The sequence below is a fragment of the Peromyscus maniculatus genome, chromosome 9, assembly GCF_049852395.1.
Source record: "Peromyscus maniculatus bairdii isolate BWxNUB_F1_BW_parent chromosome 9, HU_Pman_BW_mat_3.1, whole genome shotgun sequence".
NCBI classification, from domain to species: domain Eukaryota; kingdom Metazoa; phylum Chordata; class Mammalia; order Rodentia; family Cricetidae; genus Peromyscus; species Peromyscus maniculatus.
Window position 1 is genome coordinate 7,759,573 of NC_134860.1, and position 19,810 is coordinate 7,779,382.

The window sequence follows — 19,810 nt, forward strand, 5'->3', positions numbered from 1 at the left end:
CATCATCATGGCTCCAGGTAGCAAGCAGGCCATGGATCTTTCATATTCCTTTAGTAAATGTTTTCATTTCCTGAGAGGCTTACAGCAATACTGTTGTGTTTCTCATTAATGTGCTGCACATGATTACATCCTGAAATGGGAATAAAGAATGCTATAGTTAGAGATAGCTAAATATATGTCCACAAGGACACAGTATGGATACTTTTTCCATCATGCAATGGGAATCCACAGAATTGACAACACCATCCACATCCAAAGCCCTGTGTAGCCCTGGCTGCCTGGGAACCCACTCTGTAGCCCAAGATGGGCACATAAGACGTCTGGTGTTACAGGAGCTTCTGGGGTTAGTGGAATGAGACACCACCACCCCTGACCAAAGAAATTGGTTCTAAGAAACAAGAGTTCAAAATCACTTTATTATTAATAAAAATACAGTAATATTACTCAACAGGGGCTTAAAGGGAGCAGTCAATATAAACAGTAAACAGCATTATCAAAATACCCAAACAACAAGAACACAAGAAAGAACATATAAAAAGCAAAAGCTCAATCTATAATTTTAAAAAAGCAAACAAAACAAAACCAAAAACCAAACCAAAAAAAAAAAAAAAAACAATTAAGGTCAGCAGCATTCTCTTGCTGCGCCTTTAGCAGCACAGACCTACAGCCTGTGGCTGGCCTTGGAAACATGGTAGGAAGGCAGTCAGCTATTGTGAAAAGCCTTCTCAAAGCTAGTATAGCCATGCCTCCTTCAGGCTTTGTAGGTCACGCCTTCTCTGAGACTAACAATGAGACATTTCCTAGAGCAAACTTTGTGCCCCTTGGGAAGCTTTTGATAAATTATCACACACTGATCATCCGATAATGTCTTGGTCACTATTTAATTCTTTCAGCATACAGACACTTGTGTGCTTACTAGAGACCCCACAAATATGTGGGCAGCATCTGAGTATCAAGGAACACCAAAGATGACTCAGATACCTCCTATAAACCCTTTCTCAGGACCAGGCACTTCAGTTCAAGTTGAGAACTGGAGAAATATCTATTGATTTTAAATATGGAGGGGAAAATGACTAACAGGAGGAATGAGGGACTGTGGAGATGTCTGTGGTGCATTATCTTCAGCAACACTTGTGCATGACATGGAGTCAGCTTCAACACTGGACTGGAGACTGAAAAATGATGATTTTTGGTGTAGTTTTTCAGGAACAGCTTGACATCAACAGTCTTCCATGACAGATTTCCCTCCAAGTGGGGAGGGCTAGGGACTGAGTCAGCTTGCCAAAGCCTTTCACATTAAACTGTCAGAAAATGTCTTGCTCACCAACATCTCTACCCTCCATTTTGTTTTCCCTCTAAGAGGATCCAATTGCTGTTGAATGTCAGGTTTCCCAGTAATTCTTGTCTCAGGTTTTTCTGTCTGGAGTTCATTTTTGATGCTTTCTTTTCTTCAGGAGTACTGAGTAAACAGACCTATTGACTGGAGCTGGATCAACTGGAGGTCAATGGTATTTGCCTCATCGGTGAGATCACAGCTATAAGGGATGTCTTCTGAGGAGGCCTTGATATGAGGGTGGAGGACTTCATGGTTTCAAAGCATCTATGTGTTCTTTGGCCTCCTCAGTTCTCGAAAGATCTGCTATGTGAGAAGAAAAGGCAATCTGCGCCAGAAGCAGACTGGCTGGTCCACAGGCTAGAAAAAATATCAGGACCTATTCACACTGGAAGCCAATGTCAAGAGCACTGAGTCCCTCACCAACACCATGTTTGCTGGGGATGGGATGCAAATGGGGGCTCACTTGCCTGTGACACTTATTGCTCCTGCTACAGCAGCTCTGTATTCAGGGAGATCTCATCCTGGGCTGTGGACTGTTTCAACTCAGATTAAAGATTTTCTGACCTAGAGAAGGAAGGCAGTTAAGGAACAGGCCTGGTGGGGACCTACCATGTCAGCTATTGAGCCTGAACCAGCTCTAGTCAGCTGGACAACCCAGCATGACCTTTCAGCTGAGGTCATTCCCTGGTTGTTTAAATACATTATTTGGAAAAATAACAGTGTAGCAAGGTCTGAGTTACAGTTGAGGGCAGATAGGAATGGCCTTGAAGAGGTACCAGGTAAAGGTGAGCACATGGGAAATTAAATGTAGACCCTATAGCAGAGCCTGCAAAGTAAAAGCAGTGAAGGATCTGATTATTCCCACAGCACAGAAACCAGCCTCAGTTCAACTCCTCAACTCCTAAATCTTCTTATAATAGAAAGAAAGTCTTTTCATGGGAAACAGATGCACACTGCAGAGAACCTGGGAAAAAAGGAACTGATGCTAACTAGGGAGAGGGGTTGAGGGGGAGTGAATTATGTCCTTTTTGTCTTTAAGAGCTAGCATTACAAAAAGAGGGGGTTCTCCTCCCAGCCTCACAGGTAGCAGTGATGTTTGGGACAAGTTCACTGCTGAGCCACAGAAATAAACTTTGCATTCTGGACATCCTCGGTCTTAGGCGGTCTCTGGGGATGGGATCTGGGCATAATAGCTGACAACCTTGGGTCAGCACACACTGTCTCCTCGTGCCAGGGAAAAGTTCCTGAGAGGAGTCAGTGCGGGGCTTCGGGAGGTGGCATCTTGGCTCAGGACGCCCGTTCTGACACTGCTCGGTCCATCCCACTTTCTCTGCTGCAGTTCGGGGACCCGGTAAGATCTGAAATCCCATCCTGGAACTTCTCTCTCCGCTCCCTTCACAACTGTCCCTCACCTGGAACCCTCTGGGACCCGGGACCTCAGCCTCCACCACAGGCCGCGTCTTCCGTTTTCTTAGCTATATCCGTCTCCCGGAACTGCTCCTTAGCCATGGTGCCGGCTGCTGGGCGCCCTTCTCGGGCTCCGACTACAGAAACCACTGCTGCTGCAGCTTCCCGGGCGCTTCTGGATTTAGGGCTCAGGGAGCAGCCGCTGTCCCTCGGCCACCATAGAGCACCACATGTGCCGCTTCCTCTTCTGCCCCGGGGTCTGTCCAGAGAGGCTTCTCACCTGCTGCTTTGCTACCTCCCGCTACACCGCCACCTACTGGAGCGTGCTTAAAATGCACCAGGGCGCGCTAATCAAAAAAGAAAAATCCCCTTTCTGGTGGGTTTCTCAAACGACAGTGAAATGCTATACTTTCTTATGTTAAGGCCAATAAACAAACAAACGAATAAATGAAGGAATGAATGGCTTTTTCATGACCCAATGATTGTGATTAGAGCTGCTTACATTGGTAGGGTTGAGGGAAAGGTTCTTTACTGGACCATGGGCACCTCACCAGTGTTTACATCATTGAAGAATAAATATGTCTGTCCTCACCCCCAACAGTCATTACCTGGCTATAAATCCTCAGGTGAGGCTTCATGAAGTCCTCCCTCACATGATAAGATATTGACAGTGGCGGTCCTCTGTGGATCTGTTGAATGTTTGGCTCATTTCCTTGACTGGAATTAGCTAAATTGTTTCTAGTATCAGCTTAATGATCATAGAAAAGGAGAAGCAATCCCCTTTTTAAAACTTAGGTTTTTAATTCTGTGTGGCACAGAATCTGGGTACAACTGACAAGAGACAGGCTCATTGTCCTTGGGATCATCAAGCCCCAATGGCTATGAAGCTACACTAAAAACCATGAGCTTTTAGTGGTGCCACAAATAGCTGCTTGGCTGTTCCGATTGGTTCTGGTGTTGGGATAATGTCTCCTGCTTTCATTTTAAACTTCCTCGAGTAGCTTGAGACACAGTTGACTCATCTTCCCTTCCCATGCCTGGCCAACATGAAGGAGAGTGTGTTGGAGCTGGCCTCCTTTGAGAAGATAACTGACCATTTCTTTGATGCTGCTTTCTTTGGGCAAGAAAGACTGAGTATGTGGTAGGTTTGCAGTGTACAAAATCTATGGTTTAAAGAATGAATGGATTATTTGTCTCCAAGCCCAACTAAGGCACCCTGCCCTCCCTCTCCCCATTCTGTCAGCTCCTTTCAGTGCAGACAGTTTTTCAGTTCCAAAAAGAAAATATGGACCCTTATCCAGTGAAGACCTTTTAGTCCTTGAAGCTGTACTTGGCCACATTGACTAACAGCCTGCATGTTGTCCAGGATTGACAGAAAGTAGACAGTGGAAGAGCCTCCAGGTGTAGCAGTAGTGTAGTTTGTGGTCTTGCTTCCTAGTGAGGCACTGAACATCATTTTAAGAGCCAAGTAGGACAGAAAATGGAGAGACAAAGGTGGAAGATGGAGAGAGAGAGAAGGTAATGGGAAATCCAGGTCTTATGTTGGATGCCTTTTATCCCAGGACTCAGGAGGCAGAGGCATGCAGATTTCTGTGAGCTCAGAGCAGCCTCTTCTACATAGCAACTTCCAGGTTTGACAAGTCTACCCAGTGAGACTCTGTCTTCAAAACTACACCAAGTGAAGTTTAAGAAAAGTGAGGAGGGTTAGAATGGGAGAAGCTCATGCACAAGCCAGTGTATACATGTCAGAAACCAGGACTGAATCCTAGCATCCACCAATGACACCCTTGCAGCCTGGGTACAGGGGTACAGCCTCTGTCTGCCACTCTACTTGGAAATGTCCCTTGTCTCTCTGTGTGGAGCACTCTAGTCCAGAGTTAGATTTCACTGTGTGTTGGTTTAGTTTGTCACTTTGTCTCTCTGTTCTGGAGTTGTTCTTGGCATCAAACTAGAATGCATCTACCTCCTGCTTCCTTCCTGTAGAATCAGAGTCCTAGCATAGAGCCTTAGACTCTTGAACTGCCCCTGATTAGTGGTTGTCCACACCTATAATCCCAGAATTCTTGAAACATAGGCAGAAAGATCTCTATGTTCCAGACAAGCCTGGTTTTCAGAGGTAGTTCCAGGACAGCCAGGACTACATAGAGAAACCCTGTGTCTATAAACCACAAATAACAAAAAAGAAAGAAAGAAAGAAAAAAAGAAAGAAAGAGAGAAGGAAAGAAAAAAGTGAAAGAGAGAGAGAAAGGAAGAAGGGAGGGAGGGAGGGAGGGAAGGAAGGGGGAAGGAAGGAAGGAAAAAAGGAAGAAAAAGACAGACTTGAACTGCAGCCAGGAGTGGAGGACATCCCCAGCCCTTCTGGAAGTCAGTGGCAGCCTGCCTTTCAGTGTTCTTGTAGGGGAAAGGGGCTGGCTAGAGAAACCCACCCTGACCCTGGAGTCCAGAATTAGGGAAGGATGGCTCACATAAGGCCAGTGAGAGAAACACCGTTTAGCTCAGATCAGAGCCATCTCTGCCCTTGTCCAACTGACTTGAGAAATCAACCAAGCACAGAGCATGACAGTAGAATCCTGGCCCTAGGGCCCAGGACCAGGGAAAGAAACACAGCCTGTGTTTGGGACCTGATCCGGAGAAATGAGCACTTTGTCCCCAAACCCAGAACCCAGGAAATATGCCCTGACTCTGAAACTAGTACCAAAATAACACTCTTGGACCCTAGAATCAGTCAGTGAAAGAAATGTGCCCTGGCCTTAGAGGTAGTGTCAAAAAGCCAAGAAAGGCCAGTGAAAGAAACACAGTTTGGCCCTGAAATCAGGGCCATCTCTGCCCCTTGCTCACAAAACTCGCCAATCCTTGGGCAGAAAATAAACTAACCAATCACAGTTGACTCCACCCCCTAGACATCCTATATAAACCGCCCTGCCCTGTCAGTTGTGAGCTGTTCTCTCCACCCTGGTGGAGGCAGCTACTCTCCTAGACTTCTTCCCAAATAAACTACTTTCTCAAAAGCGTATTGGATGAAGACCTTCATTGACAGCTGAACAGAAGAACCTTGCTGGGACATCCCATAGGGGACTGAGCGAGAAAGAGCTGGTAACACTGAGCCAGAGATTGTGGCTCTCCAGGAGAGGAGCAGGATTGCTGTGTCCTGTGGGGAAAACATCCCCCATCATACGATCATACCAGGTATATCCTGACTTTCCCAAAGAATCAGGATACCCTTCCTTGCTGAAGCAGTTCCAGGCCTGACTCTCCCGAGAAGTCAGAAAACCTTCCTTTCCAAGGTTGGGCTGTTTCTTTGCAGTCCCAGCCATCAGAGCTGTGCTAAACAGCTTCAGGTGTCCGGGACACCTTCAGGGCAGAGCTCTTGTTCGAAGTAGCTTGAGGTGTCCGGGATACCTCCCCCTCTAGGGCTGAACTATCTCCTTGCAGTTTCAGGCATCAATATACTAACATTTTGGTGCCGAAACCCTGGACACCAAAGCCAGAGTTTTTGCAGTTTACTTTCAGTTCTGATAAGGAAAAGGCTGCCCCTGGACCTGAACTTCCAGCCCCATTGGCATCTTTTCTTCTGGGCACTAAGCTAAGATCATGTGCAGGGATCCTGCTGCCTAAGCACACTCTCAAAGCCTGTCTATCTCCTGATCTTTATTCCTGTTGCAGAGAACTGGCTTGAGCTGAATTGACTTCTGGTGACCTGCTGGTCTGAGGCAGACACTGTCACTCCAGAGACAATGCTCCTTGGCCATCCCCATAGGGTATATACATGGGAAGGAAAATGATGAGCCAAGTTCAGCCAGGTGGTATGTGATAGAGCTGGACCACAGACCCCAAGTCTGCAATCCTGCTTCAGTCATGTCCCTCCACTCTGGGAATCCAGCTCCCTGACCTCTGTTCAGGATGGTTGCAGGCATTTCCAAGTGCATTATCATCAGAAATCCAATGAATATAAGAACTTCGCTCTTCAAGCTATTACATAACGTTAACATAGACCCCCAAACCTCACAGGTGGCCCCTGATTTTAATTCAGGTGAATTCTACATTATTTTTGTCACATATTTTATGGCAGGACGTCACCTTTCCTGACCTTGCCTCCTTATCCTGTCAATGGCTGAATGGAAGAACTTTGTATCCCTTGGACAGATGCATGCTTGATCTTTAAATGGTGCACAAGGTCAGACAAAGGCCATGGCCTCCACAGGAGCTCCTTGGAATGTTAACTAGGAGTCTGATTGTAACCATACCTGCAGGGGCTCAGAACGGTAGTTCAGCCTGGTCAGTGTCCATTCCACCTCTGTCTATGCAGAGGATGTTAACATGAGCCTGCTCCTCCCTCTGTCTAGGCCTACAGAGGACAGGACACAGTCCTGGTTCCCCACTCCTCAGGTAGGCTGGATTTGCCACTGATGAACTCATGTAAATACATTACTGTTATTTATTTGTTCTGTCCGAGAGACATACAGCATTAATTGTTATTTTACTTTGAAAACAGAAGCTGTAGAACCAAGAAAAACAGCTTCAAAGTATTCCTGCAAAAGTAGCTAGGATGTGAGGTCCAGGGTGGGGTGGCTAGTCCCTGGCTAGGCACTGTCTATTTGAATTTAACTGCCTTAAAAGCAAAGGAAATAGAAACTTGTAGTTTCTTAGTAATGTGAGTCCCTTTTGAAGGGCTCTGTAGCCTGTGGATCCCAATTGAAGACTGTACACCATCTTTAGCAATCTTGAGTAAGAAGAGGAGTGGTTCCTCTAAAATCTCTTATGGTCAGAGGTCTTTGCCAGGACCTCTTACTGACAGCAACACATTGCTTGTCTACACCCAGTCCTATAACAAATCTGGGCATTGGGAAGTATACCAAGGTATTCATCAGGAGTATAAGTGTCTGAACTCCATCCTAATTAGAACTCTGAATGAAAGGAGTTGGGTTATCATCTGTGGTTCAATAGTATTTAATTGCTCATGTTGATGAATAGAGGGATACTGAGGAAGGAATGAGACATTCTTGGACATTGTTTGGATAGTATAGCTAAGTTCCCAACTTGGGATGTACTATGGCCCTTCCAATGAAGCTAAGGGAAGTCTGGCTTTGGAAGGAGGAAGGGCTGAATGGATTCTGCTTTGTTCCAAGAGAGGCTCCTGGAAAGAGAACCTGGGCTTCTGGTCAGTTCAGGGAGAATGAATTAGCAAGTTGGCAAAAGTTGTTCCCCATGACATCAGTAGTTCCTTCTATGGAAGTTCTATTGTATCCTGGAGAGCTCTTGGCATCCCCTGTGATCTCACAATGTTGTAGCACTCCAGCTGGCTTAGAGCATTCCTTCAGTGCCTATAGGGTACATCATTAGACATGCAGTCAAGACTGAGGAGTCTACTTGGGAGACAGAATGGAGAATGTCTGGAGACCAGAGAGAGAAAGAAGGAAGCTGGCCTTCAGTCTCAGTAAAACAGGAACAAAAAAAAATTTACTTTGCTGTTTCTAGCTTATTTCTTACAGAGTGAGAAGTCATGCTTTGAAGAGTTTCTTTTTTCAATAGATGGTTGATGTTGGGATGGTTACTCAAATCAAGTGATGAGTGATGAACTCCAAGTCATCCTTGGAAATAGCAAATCTGTAGCCCAACATAATTATCCTTTAACCTAGAGAATATCACTTGTGAGAAAGCCATCATGGCCACATGGCTGATCTAGAGTGGAGTGCTGAGTTCTGGCAAACAGCTGCATCTTTCTTCCAGTGAGTACCTGAACAGGGCTGATGTGAATTATGTACAGTCCAGATTTTAAGAGTCATACTTTCTCAGGGATCTCTACAAACTAGTGGGTGTCCTCACTGCCCCTGTGAGACAGCCTCTGTACGGGAGAGGCCTCACGTGACTTTGTCCCTGGTGTTCCTCTGGGGCCACCTGTGTGAGAAACTGCATGCTCCAGAACCAGCTCTCGTGTCCTTTGGCCAATGCCGGAGTGTGAAATAGTCCAACGTGGGATTTTTCTTACTGGTAGTAAACAAAGGATGATCCCAATCAGGAATCGTGACTTTTTTTTTGATGGTCATGTTCTGTTTTGAAATAACCTCCGTGTATTTCATTTATTTTCTTTTACCTGGCGATCTCTGAGCAGACTTCAGATTTTGACAGTTGATGAAAGATACGACAAGCATTAATGTGTGGGTGAAAAGCTTGGTGAAATTCTGAGTGAAGTTTTAGTTAAAGTTGGTTGAACTTGGAGGATCTTTTATACATTTGTAATAGATAGAAATAAACCAAATTGCAGTTTTTGTTCTTCTTTTTTTGAAAATTTAAACCATGTACCAAGTTTCTGGTCAAGGTTGTGTAGGATAAGTTAAACATAATTGCATTCTATTAACCAAAAAAAATGATTCTGGAGAAGGCACAGTGAGTGGTGGGCAGGAGATGGGGAGCTTCCTGGAGGAGGTGGGCTTGAGCTGAGTGCTTGTGCATTGTGCCATTTTTCTCCTGGCTGCTGAAGCCACAGGCAGGCTTCGGGGCTCTGGACCATGTTGCATCCTGTGCCTCTGAGAATATGCCTGAAGAGGTGGTCTTTGTTCTCCTGAAGCATGTGTAGGGACACAGAAAAAACCCTGACTGTTTACACAGCCACATCTGTACAGAGTGACTGGAGAGCTAAGATCCACAGAGTGGTGACCTCAGCCTGGCCCAATATGTTTGGGTTGTCACTTGGTTCCAGACATGATCTTTCTGTTTTGAGCCTTAGGCTGGTCTGTCCATCCTCTATGCCTTGTCACTATGCAAGTTCACTTGTGTTCATCTCCCCTCAGAGACTGCAATGGAGCCATCATCCCACCCAACCCTCCTCACCAAGAAACAAGTGAAGAAGGAAATGGAGAGGCTGATCATAGTGGTTTATGCTAGAAGCATTTGGCTCTGATTCTTGTGTTGGGGGCCAGGTTTGTGGGCAGAAATGTGGGAAGAAGGGAGGAAGTGTCACTACCTATTGTCCTGGATCTAGCCCTATGAAGCACCCTCTCTGGCAATATTGAGAAGGGGCCTTTATGAAAAGTTAAAGGATAAGAGGCTTCAGGTTTGTGTAGTCCTTGATTAGGGGGATTCTGCAGCAAAGTGGCCACCTGATCCTGGCTCCAGGTCAGATGAGGGACAATATAGAGACCTCGGACAATTAGGCAGGGATTCCAGTCAGGTCTTCTGGGCTCCAGGACCCTCACCTTGATACTAAATTCGGGGGAAATTGGAGCTTGAATTCACTTCCACATTTTTGTGTGCCTTATTTTTGATGCTGAGAATGGAAACAGGCCCTTCCATGTTCTCTATCTCAGAGCCAGCCATACCTTCAATCTGATTTGACAGTTCTTTTCTGTTCCTTTTTGAAAATTTCTTTTCTCTTTCTTATTTTTTTTATTTAATTTTATTTTATTTTACAATACCATTCTGTTCTACATAACAGCCACAGATTCCCTTGTTCTCCCCCTTCCTGCCCCCCTCCCCTTCCCCCCAGCCTACCCCCCATTCCCACCTCATCCAGAGCAAAGCCTTCCCCGAGGACTGAGATCGACCTGGTAGACTCAGTCCAGGCAGGTTCAGTCCCCTCCTCCCAGATTGAGCCAAGCGTCCCTGCATAAGCCCCAGGTTTCAAACAGCTAACTCATGCAACAAGCCCAGGATCTGGTACCACTGCCTAGATGCCTCCCAAACAGATCAAGCCAATCAACTGTCTCACCCATTCAGAGGGCCTGATCCAATAGGGGGCCCCTCAGCCTTTGGTTCATAGTTCATGTGTTTCCATTCGTTTGGCTATTTGTCCCTGTGCTTTATCCAACCTTGGTTTCAACAATTCTCGCTCATATAAACCCTCCTCTTTCTAAAGGGCTGAGATCTTCATGAACAAACTGGGAGCAATGAAGGGCGAGTGTCGAGGGAAAGAGAGTGGGAGATCCCAGCTGGATCAAGAACAAAGAGGGAGAACAAGGAATAGGAGACCATGGTAAATGAAGACCACATGAAAAAAGGAAGAAACAAAGTGCTAAAGAGGCCCACAGAAATCCACAAAGATACCCCCACAAAAGACTGCTGGCAATGGTCGAGAGACAGCCCAAACTGACCTACTCTGGTGATGGGATGGCCAAACACCCTAATAGTTGTGCCAGAAACCCCATCCAAGGACTGAGGAATCTGGATACAAACATCCATGGCTAGACCCGAGTGGAGCGCCGGGAGTCTTTCTTATTTTTACAAAATTTTATTCTGTATATGAGCACATGTGGAGGTCAAAAGACAACTTTGTTCAGTATCATTTCTTTTCACTCCACGTTTAAGAAAATTCTGGGGATTGAACTTATGTGTCCAGATTTGTGTAACAAGTCTTTACCTGCTCAGCCATTTCATAAGCCCTCGACTTGCATTTGTATATTATTTTAATTTTTGTTTTTTTCCTTTTTTAATATTTATTTCATTTTTTACATATTTGTGTATTTTTCCTGCAGGTATGTTTGTTCTATGCATGTGTTCCTGGTGCCTGAGGAGGCTGGAAGAGTGTGTTTGAACCTCAGTATGGTGGCTAGGACTTAAACCCTCATCCTCTACAATAGAAGCCAGTGCTCCTAACTGCTGATCCAACTCTCCAACTCACTTTTTCTTTGTTTGTTTGTTTGTTTGTTTTTGAAGATAATGTCTTACTATGTAGCTGTGACTGTCCTGGAACTCGGTCTATAGACCAAGTAAGTCTCAAATTCACAGACATCTACCTGCCGCTGCCTTCTGAGTGTTGACATCAAAGGCATGGGCCACCATGTCCTACTTGTGACTTGCGTGTTTAAAGTGCTTACTGTACAGCAGGCCCAAGCTAGCATTGAGGATGATCACTAGACAACAAATCAAACCTCACACTGCTTCCATCTCCCTGGAAGACAGACAGCAAGCAAAATGAAACACACCCAGCTTAGATAGAGGCTCCAGTGTTAGAAGGGCTAAAGATGCTCAGATTAGCCACAGCCTACACCAGTGCTGGGATACTTCAGCATTGTCATAGCCATGGTCATGGGGCTCAAGACAGTTCTAGAATGGGGGAAGGCAAAGGGATGAGGTAAGAATTGACCAAGACTTTATATGGAGCAGTGATGACCAGAATGTGTTTTCCTAAAGCATGCACAAAGACTTCCAGCTCCAGATGATTACCAAAGCTAGATGACTAGAACTTCATACTTGGACATTCTGGTCTAGGTCCATTTCTGCTGGGCCACTGAATTTAGTGTCAAACTTGAAAATTCATGTCTACCAGGTAGTATTTTAAATATGCTTGAATGAGTTTTGAGACAGTGCAAGATAGCTGGGGAATTTTGTTGTTGTTTAAACAGTGGTGTGTGTGTGTGTGTGTGTGTGTGTGTGTGTGTGTGTGTGTGTTATGTGTGTGATATGTGTGCATATGTATGCATATGAGTTTGTGTGTGAGCATGGGTGTTGTCGTCAGTGGATGGTCTCAGGTATTGCTTCTTACCTTCTACCAAGAGACTGGGCCTCTTTGGAATGTATTTTTAGTCTATAGAGGGAGAGGTGTGTGCATGCCATTGCTTGCATGTGGAGATCAAAGGAGAACCTTGGAAATCTATCCTCTCCTTCCAACTTTACACCAGTTTCCAGGAACAAACTTAGGTCATCAGGCTTCATGGCAAGTTCTTTCACCAGCTGAGCCATCCAAGTTGCTCCTCTTTATTGTGTTTGCTACTGAGTGTGCCTGGACAACTGGGCTATGTTTCTATTGGTTCTCTTGTCTCTGTTTCCCAGCTCACCATAGGAACACTAGGATTAGAGATGCAAGAGCTTCCACACTCAGTTTTACATGGGTTCTGGGTTTCAAATGTAGGATTCACTCTTGTGTGGAAAGCACATTACCAGTGATCCATTTTCCCAGCCTGGCTTTTTTTTCTCCTCTGCTCTTTATCCTTCCTCTCCTCCTCCTTCTCCTCCTCCTTCTCCTTCACCTGCTCTTCCATCACCTCCTTCTCCTTCTCCTCCTAATTCACTTCCTCCTCCTTCACCTCCTCTTCCATCACCTGTCCTGCTCCTTCCACTCTACCTCCTCCTCATTCTCATTCTCCACATCTCCTTCATCCTCCTCCTCGCCCTCCTCCTCCTAATCTTGTACAGTTTTTCAAGACACAGTTTTTCTGTGTTGCCCTGGCTGTGCTGAAAATTGCTCTATAGATCAGGCTAGCCTCCAATTCACAGAGATCGTCCTGCCTCTGCCTCCTGAGTACTGGGATCAAAAGTGTGCAGAACCACTACACAAAAAAAAATAAATAAATAAACAAAATTCATATTTTGTTTAAAAATTTATTTATTTTTATGTGTATTGGCATTCTGCCTGCACATATATCTGTGTGGTGGTGTCAGATATCCAGGAACTGGAATTAAAGACAGAATTGAGCTCCAATGTGGGAGGTGGGGATTGAATTTAATGAGCTGCATATTATCTTCCAGCAGTAATTTCTGTAGGCTCCATACTAGGAAGTTGTTTATTTATTATTTTATTACATTTTGTATTCATTTTATATACCAACCACAGATTACTCCTATCCTCCATCCTCCCGCCCCACAGCCTTCCCCCCCCCCAACAACTCACTTCCCATTCCCACCTCCTCCAAGGCAAAGTCTCCCATGGGGAGTCAGCAGAGCATGATACATTCAGTTGAGTCAGGTTTAAGCCCTTCCTCCCTGCACCAAGGCTGCATAAAGTGTCCCACCATAGACACTAGGCTCCAAAAAGACCATTCGTTCACCAGGGATGGATCCTGATCACACTGCCTGGGGGCCCACCAGACAGTTCAAGCTAAATGACTGTCTCTCATGTCCAGAGAGCCTAGTCCAGAACCCATGGGGGTTACACAGGTATTGGTCCACAGTTCCTGTGTTTCCACTAGTTTGGCTGTCAGTCTCCATACTTTTTCCCACCATAATATCAATGTCCCTTGCTCATAGAATCTCTCTTCTCTCTCATCGATTGGACTCCTGGAGCTCGGCTTGGCCCTCAGCTGTGGATCTTTTCATTTCTTCCATCAGTCACTGGGTGAAAGCTCATGAGGGTCCTCAGCTATTGGTCCACAGTTCATGCATTTCCACTAGTTTGGCTGATTATCTCTGTACTTTCTCCCATCAGGAACTAGATGTCCCTTGCTCATAAAAACTGTCCTTCCCATTATCATTAAGTCTATCATTTCTTGGTAATAAGGAGATGCAGGTACTTGTGGAGAATCATACCTCACATACATTTCTATCATACTATTAACTTCTGGACATATACTTTAGTAGGAGATGAACACTCACTTTCATTACATAGAAGTACTTAGGCATTTCCAAACATTCAGAGAATTCAAGGGTGCTGAAGCAATTCCCTTGAGTCCCAGGAGAGATTCCTGGAATGGGAATCCTGACTTCTGGTGAGTTATGAGGAGAGCTGGTTAGCAAGGACGCAATGTCAGTTCCCCATTACATCAGGGGGTCTCTTCCCTGGACATTCTATTGTATCCTGGAAACTTAGAATGTTTTCTGATGTCATGTGTGTTGTAGCGTCACCAACTGCCTTTGGGGATTTGCTTCAGTGCCCTTACAGTTCAGGCATGAACATGCTGGGAAGACTCAGGTGTCTGTTGGGTAGAGCGAATAGAGCGGGAAAAGAGACAAGAGAGAGGCAGACACAAGCTGGTCTTCAGCCTACATGTAAAACATCAAGAAAAATGGTCCAGAAGATGGTACAGTAAGTTCTGGGAAGGAAATTGGCATCCTCCTGAAGGACATGGGTGTGGTGAATCTTCCAGTAACAGGACACAGGAGGTAGGAGTCTCTGGAAACCAACTGGACGTCCCTGCTTGTCATGGCTCCTGAAATTCAAGGATTCTACAAGTAATTTGCCCCAGAAGTCAGGAGCATGTAAGGCCAAAGCTGCTGTGCTGGGAGCTCTTGGTTTTCAATCCTACAGGAGGGTAGGGGTTGAGAGGGGACAAAAAGGCCAGCATTGTGGTAGGAGGTTCAAGTGAAGTGTGTCCAGCAAAAAGCAGGTCATCAATGTACTTCAACCTCTGTGGATTCATTTGTTTACTGCCCACCAGCTCTGTGCACCCTCCATTGTCACTAAGGAGTCTTAGTGATGATGGTAACCATATTCTGCCCCTGTGTGGATTCTCCATTTTTGCCATATGCTTAGAGTGACCTGTCAGGATATTTATGCATCTTTAATGACCTGAGTACTTATGGACTGTGTCAATTTTATCTTGGCTTTGATAGCAACAGACTAGTGAACCCTGAAACCAAGTTGAATGCAGAATCCAGTGCTATTAATAAACCTGAGGAGGCTCTCGCCTTAGTTACCTGAAGCATGTGTTAAAGGAGCAGAGGAAATCAGGTGGCTGAGACACCTATCTCCCATCAGAGAGATGGGAGACCTGAGACCCCTGGCAGGGGCATCTCAATCCAGGGCAAAATTCTTTGGGGTGTCATTGAATTGCTTGCGTGCATCCTTTCTCAAACACTTTCTTAGGACTCAGGGTGACCTGTTCATTCTCTATGTCTTGTCACAATGCAAATTCACTTGTGTTCATCCACCAAAGGGGCATCCAAGGAGCCACCACAAACTCCAACCAGCCTCACAAAGAGGCAAGTGAAGAAGAAGGTGAAGAGTCTGACCACTCAGCCCCAGGTGATGACAGCCCAAAGGAATCATCTGAGAGATCGCATCATCTTAGTAGCTGAAGGATCCTTGGACAACAGGTATTTACTGTTTCATAATACATGGTTACTGTCTTGGTTTCACAATTTCACCCTTAGTTCAAATGTCTAAAATATTGGCTTCTGGGAGGCTCGGTGCTCCTTCAGGGAGTCCCATTGTCCAACACAATTTCTCTAAATGCTTCCCTGAAGCAAACCCTGACACATGGGCAAGAGTGAGATGGGGACATAGACTGTTCTACTTCCTCCAAATGAAAACCAGAGCCTGTGGCCTGAATCACATAACTCAGGAATTGAGGCAGTAGTGTGTGAGTTCCTAGCATGAAATTGGAGAGATCCTGTCAAGTGGTGGCTAGTGTGAGAATACTGAAATTTGTATTACTTGCCTGGCAAGATATTGTGTGCTTCTAGATGATCCTAGTAGCAGCTGCAGAGGCCTGATCCCACATCTTAATATGTGGCAACAAGGCCTGGTACTGATGTTTGCTGCTCTTGGTCCTCTCTGAGATGATACAATGGTATGCATGAATTTGGCATCTCACTGAGAACATTCTATCCCCTTCCCTTTCTCAGTCTATGTTTTTCTTTCTCTTCTATCTCTCTCTCTATCTCTCTGACTCTCTCTCTCTTTCTGTCTCTGTCTCTCTCTCATCCTTCTATCTTGTCTATGTGTTTGTGTGTTTGTGCATATGTGTTTCTCTTCACCCTACAATCAGGGGTCTGTGGTTGACCATGAAGAGTTGCTTATCTCAGTATCTATATGTGCTCTCTATTGTGGACTAAGAGCCCCATTTTGGGCAGCATCACCATTTGCCAGTCTGTTTATCTTATTGCCAACTAGGAATGCCCTGGGGGAATTTATGAAGCTATCATGATATTGTATCCAATCTTCAGAAATGCTCATAATGTGATTTTTAGCCCCCATGCCAATATAGGCACTCTAGAATGAGAATCTCATATTTGAAAACAGAAGAAACATCACATTTTCTAGTGGGTCATGACCTGTGATAGACTGTGGGATCTCCATAGCAAGCTAGGTGGCATGACTCCTGAGGGAGCTCATTCAGTCCCAGCTGCATCCTTATTAACACCCTGCCCTTGCTGGCTTGTGGCCAGAAGTGCAAGTGTAAGAAGCAGCTGGAGGTCCATAGGAGCTTGAGTACATAGGAGCCATGAAGGCGTATCTCATGGGTTGAAATAGTACAGAACACACCTTACACTCATGTGCTATATGACCTGAATTCATTGAATTCTTTGCTTCTGGGTCCAGACTCGACCACAGGCCAAACTCTTCCTGTGAAAAGCTCAAGATGGAACATCAGCAGGTCATGTCAGACCTGCAGAATTTCAAGAATGAGAATATGGAGGCCTCACAGAATCTCAGTGAGCTGACCAAGGAGAAAGTCTTCCTTTGGTAAGGGCTCATCTTGTCAGGGACCCCAACTGTTGTACAATGTTCAGTTCTCATTTTCTTTGTCTCTGGACTGCAGGGTCTGCAGATCTGCTTCTAGTTTTTCTGCTTCTTAGCCAGCAGCATTAAAGTAGATTTGGACTTATGCCTCTTTACTCAGTTTTGCTAAGGGTTAGAGAAACTGTTAGCTCCTACAGCACCATATTGTCATACTCAGTAGCCTCTGGATCAGTGATTATCAACATTCCTAATGCTGTGCCACTTTAATACATTGCTTCATTGTTTTGATGGCCTCAAACCATAAAATTATTTTGTAGCAACTTCATAACTGTAATTTTGCTACTGTTATGAATTTTAATCTAAATATCTTCATAGGACATCTAATATGTGTCCCTTGTGAAATGTTTCTTAGATCCCAAAGGGTTCACACACACATATGAGAACCTCTGGCTAGGTAGAAGAGCAATTGGCCTCACGAGAGGGTTGTCAGGATCTATGCACCCTTTCGTTCTCCCACTTCCTCAAGTGTACTTGCACATTACCTGCGGGTGTTTCTTCATGACAGGTGATTAGGACAAGTGGGATACTCTTCTTGTTTTTAGAAGTGCATGGCTTTCTGTTATTTTAGAGGGGGTTCATAAATAGTTTGATTCTTGCAGGAAATAGCTCTTCTCTGCTTTTTGTCTTGAGCGCCACTCTCATTACTGTTGAAGGTGCTTGTTTACATTTTCCTGTGAACCTGGGATAAGGTTGGGTTGCTGAGACATGGAGTCAGGGGAGACCAGTGGAGGCTGGCAAAGTCTTACTATTTGGAGTGTGTTTCCAGTGATCTGCAGAGCCGGCTCCTGATGGAGCAGGCTCAGTTGCAAAAGAAGTTAGACATGCTGAGGCAAGAGAAGGAGAACTTACTGGAAGACTGGGTCCTGCTGAAGTACCACTTGGGTGATTTGCAAGTGCTCAGTAAGGATCAAGAGGAGACCAGTGACCTTCAGAATCAGCAACAGCAGGTAGGACAGGCAGCTGGGTCACAGTTAGGTCAGCACCATTTACTTATGTAACCTTACCAAGTCTACCCATCCAGACACCTGTGCTCTATCTTATCACTTTCCTCCTCCATCCACCCATCCATCCACCCACTTCATGACATAAAATTGTTCATTATGTGTCTGTGCATTAGTATTTCTGGGAAGTGAGTCTCCTCTGAGAATCTTGGTCATTGGCATGCAATCCCTGATACTCTTCTTGAACTGGTAGTCAAAGGGGAGAAACAGATCAATCTCTCATCACACAGCTACATGTCATTATGATGGGAGGATTGCTGTACACAGACTTGAGTTCAAGAGTAAAAAATTCTCTAACCACCTCCACGTACACTAACTAAGCAGAGTATGCTCCCCTAGGCCATTTTAGTTCCCAAGGATGGAAAGCTGAGTTTGGGGACTTTTCCTAATGGCTGGTGTGCTTATTCTAAAGATAACCCTCCTCTATCACTTTGTTATTTTTGTCTCACTCTTTTCTCTATCTCTCTCTGTGGTGTGTGTGAGTGTGTGTGTGTGTGTGTGTGTGTGTGTGTGTGTGTGTGTGTGTAAAATAGAGGCACATTTGAGTGCAGTGCATATTTCATGTGGATGACAGCTAGAGGAGACCACTGGGTTTCTCTCTTTGTCAGTCTCTGTCTTATGAACTTGAAATAGGCTTTCTCATGTTCCCATGAAATTAAAATTTGGTGAGACTGACTTAATAGCAAGCTCTTGGGATCCTCTTTGTGTGCTTGCACTTGTGTGAGAATGTATTGTCTATACTATACTCAACCCTCCATGAAGGACACAATCTTGAAATGAACAGGAGCAACAAAGAATGGAAGAGAGACTCCAGAGCTTGTTGAAGCAGAGGGAGCTGATCACACAGCAAAAACACTTGGCATTAAAGCTGAAGCATCATTTGACTGTCTCTCAGATGAGACCCAGGCTGAAGTTGGGGTATGGAGCCAATTGGGTCCCCTGTACCAGGGCTCTCTGTCCTTCGTGGGCTTTTGCTTATCAGTAAGACTCCTTGCTCCAAGCAGGAGTAAACTCACACAGAACTCAGATTATTATGCTGGTCCAGTCAAGAAGAACTTCTGTCCAGCAAACAATATGTTTGATACTCCCTGGGTCTATACTCGTGTCCCATCTCTTTCTTCTGATCTCTCTGGTATGTTCTCAGCAGGCTTTCTTTGAACTCAAAGAGCTCTGCCTGCTTATGCCTTCAAAGTGATGGGATTTAAAGTTATGTCTCACCATATCTGAAATTACATATTTATTCAGAAATAACACCTGTAGGGATGAGATTCACATCATTGTCACTATTTGATGTCACACTGGCTCACTTCATTGTCTGTGCATTCACCATGTAAAGTGTACTGGGGATATAATAAGTTTAGTCATTGGCAGGATGAACTCAGGCAGATGTCTCTGCTGAGAATTGTTCAGACCCTTCACAGAATGTTGTGGAACAGACTTCTCAGGGAGTACCAAGATACAGATTCCCAGCTGTAGGCCTAAGGATAACACAGCTGGTTTTGTTTATTCCCAGAGTTCATAAAGTTGCAATGTTCTCAGACACATGAATCAAGAAATGCTGCTCTAGCATGACAGGCTCTATTTTGCAGGAGAGCTGATTTTTCCACATGACCTTATTCAGTTGTCTAGTTTGCAAAGTTGTATTAAGTCTCTATATAAAAATGAGGTGGTCAATGAAAAACTCATCATGAACATTCTGTGTATCTCCACTATGTTGTTTTGTATGACTTTAATATGCTATTCCTTTTGTTTAAATGATGTCCCTAGACTGTAGGAAAAAGGCCTGTTTTCTCATAGAGCACAGAATATACATTACTCATATAAATATCTGATACTTATGGGAAGAAAAGAATTCAAGGTCCAGCTATTCTGTGACACTTATCTCTTAGGGAT

General features: G+C 44.8%; 1 protein-coding gene and 1 long non-coding RNA gene across 2 annotated transcripts; one reads left to right on the top strand and one right to left on the bottom strand.

Moving 5' to 3' along the window:
- Nucleotides 1–397: 397 nt before the first annotated feature.
- Nucleotides 398–2,954, bottom strand: LOC143267241 (uncharacterized). The gene is made up of 2 exons (XR_013042194.1): nucleotides 2,749–2,954; nucleotides 398–1,900 (listed from the first exon to the last, which is right to left on the bottom strand). It is a non-coding gene; the product is annotated as an uncharacterized LOC143267241 (long non-coding RNA).
- An 11,367-nt stretch (nucleotides 2,955–14,321) lies between these two features.
- Nucleotides 14,322–18,176, top strand: LOC121826377 (disks large homolog 5-like). Its single transcript, XM_076544048.1, has 3 exons — nucleotides 14,322–15,487; nucleotides 16,716–16,859; nucleotides 17,683–18,176. Exons 1-3 carry the CDS (start codon nucleotides 15,297–15,299, stop codon nucleotides 17,912–17,914), a joined length of 567 nt encoding a protein of 188 aa, XP_076400163.1. The 5' UTR covers nucleotides 14,322–15,296; the 3' UTR covers nucleotides 17,915–18,176.
- The last annotated feature ends 1,634 nt before the right edge of the window (nucleotides 18,177–19,810 follow it).